We start from the raw sequence: 1614 nt of genomic DNA on the forward strand, positions 1-1614 counted from the left end.
GTTCAGTTCTAGTTCAGTTCTAGTTCAGTTCTAGTTCAGTTCTAATTCAGTTCTAGTTCAGTTCTAGTTCAGTTCTAGTTCAGTTCTAGTTCAGTTCTTGTTCAGTTCCAGTTCAGTTCCAGTTCAGTTCTAGTTTAGTTTAATTTCAATTTTAATTCAGTTCATAAACAATATTTACTATGAATGTGTTTGTTCATATATGATTTTATTTTTGGAGAAGAAAATATATTTATTTCATATTAAATTGTAATCTCAGCTAATACACTAATTTTTAAATAAGCTTAATTAAAAAGAATTCCAGTAAAATACATTGTTAAAAACTACTTAAAAATATTTGAAATAATTTTATTTACTTAACGTTCATAAGTTCCCAAAAAAGTATTACAGGTTGGACAATAATGTTCAACATTACGAGCACATCCGGTACAATACAAGCAACCAGCACAAGGACAACAACTGTAAGATCAAACAGAAAAATTAATTTTACCGAAACTCTCTCTCTCTCTCGTCCTTTGATAATGATTATTACCCGAAAACACATAAAAGTAAAGCCAAAAGATGAGTCTTGTTGGAGGCCTTAAACTCGGCATTTGTAGTTACATTCGTTTGGCAGACCGAACAGAATGCCTGCTGCGACTCAGGACCTAATGGTGTCGACATGATGGTGTTTGACTAACTACTAATAATGTAATTCTAAAACAAAAACAATTCAATTTGACAAATACATAACATTTACTAATGAAGCACATTTGTCGTGTAAACTGTATTCATTGAATATGACAGTTATAGTTAATTGACGAATGACACGCTAATTAAATTAAATATGTCCATAATTGTAGGGTTTTTTTTATTGAACTGGAATTATAATATTAGAACTAAAGTTAGGCTTCAATAAAAGCTTTTATAAGTCTTTCTTAAAATCTTGGTTCCAGAACCGAAGGGAACTTATTCCAGATCAAATGTTTTTTGGACCGGTCTAATGCACTTAGGACGATTTTTTTTATGACATTGTCACACATTATATGTATTATGTTGATTAATATCTACGTTAAAGTAGTTACAGTTTTATCTTTTACTGGTAATCAAAAGTGAAGTAATTGTAGGGTTTTACAGCAATTTGACCATGTCCTTAAACTATTGTTTATGTATGTAGTTCAGACTTTTCCGATTAACCATCCAACCATTATTGTCAATGTTATATGTAAGAGGTAAAGGTACCGCGACAAAAATCGATACCGTGGAATTCACCAGTGTTATTATTGTTATTAATTTGTTTAAGCGCCAAAAGTGAAACTTGTTTGTCATTATATGGTATTAAATACATATCGATTTTTGTTGCAGTGTACCATTTTTAAAAGTTATTATACATATATTTCTATTTATTCTAACCCAGAAAAAACTGTAAGAAAATTCCATAGTAGACTAGACTAAAGTCTAAATCAAGACTAAGCAGTAGACTAGGCCACAATATAGTCTACAATATATACTACAGACTAGACTATAGAATAGACTATAGACTATACTATAGACTAGACTATAGACTAGACTATAGACTAGACTATAGACTGGACTATAGACTAGACTATAGACTAGACTATAGACTAGACTATAGAC

General features: G+C 30.4%; 1 protein-coding gene across 1 annotated transcript; it reads right to left on the bottom strand.

Moving 5' to 3' along the window:
- Positions 1-257: 257 nt before the first annotated feature.
- On the bottom strand, positions 258-1396 carry LOC111687416 (lipopolysaccharide-induced tumor necrosis factor-alpha factor homolog). The gene is made up of 2 exons (XM_023449857.2): positions 530-1396; positions 258-456 (listed from the first exon to the last, which is right to left on the bottom strand). Exons 1-2 carry the CDS (start codon positions 658-660, stop codon positions 354-356), a joined length of 234 nt encoding a protein of 77 aa, XP_023305625.1. The 5' UTR covers positions 661-1396; the 3' UTR covers positions 258-353.
- Positions 1397-1614: the final 218 nt, after the last annotated feature.

This window comes from Lucilia cuprina, chromosome 6 (assembly GCF_022045245.1).
Source record: "Lucilia cuprina isolate Lc7/37 chromosome 6, ASM2204524v1, whole genome shotgun sequence".
NCBI classification, from domain to species: Eukaryota; Metazoa; Arthropoda; class Insecta; order Diptera; family Calliphoridae; genus Lucilia; species Lucilia cuprina.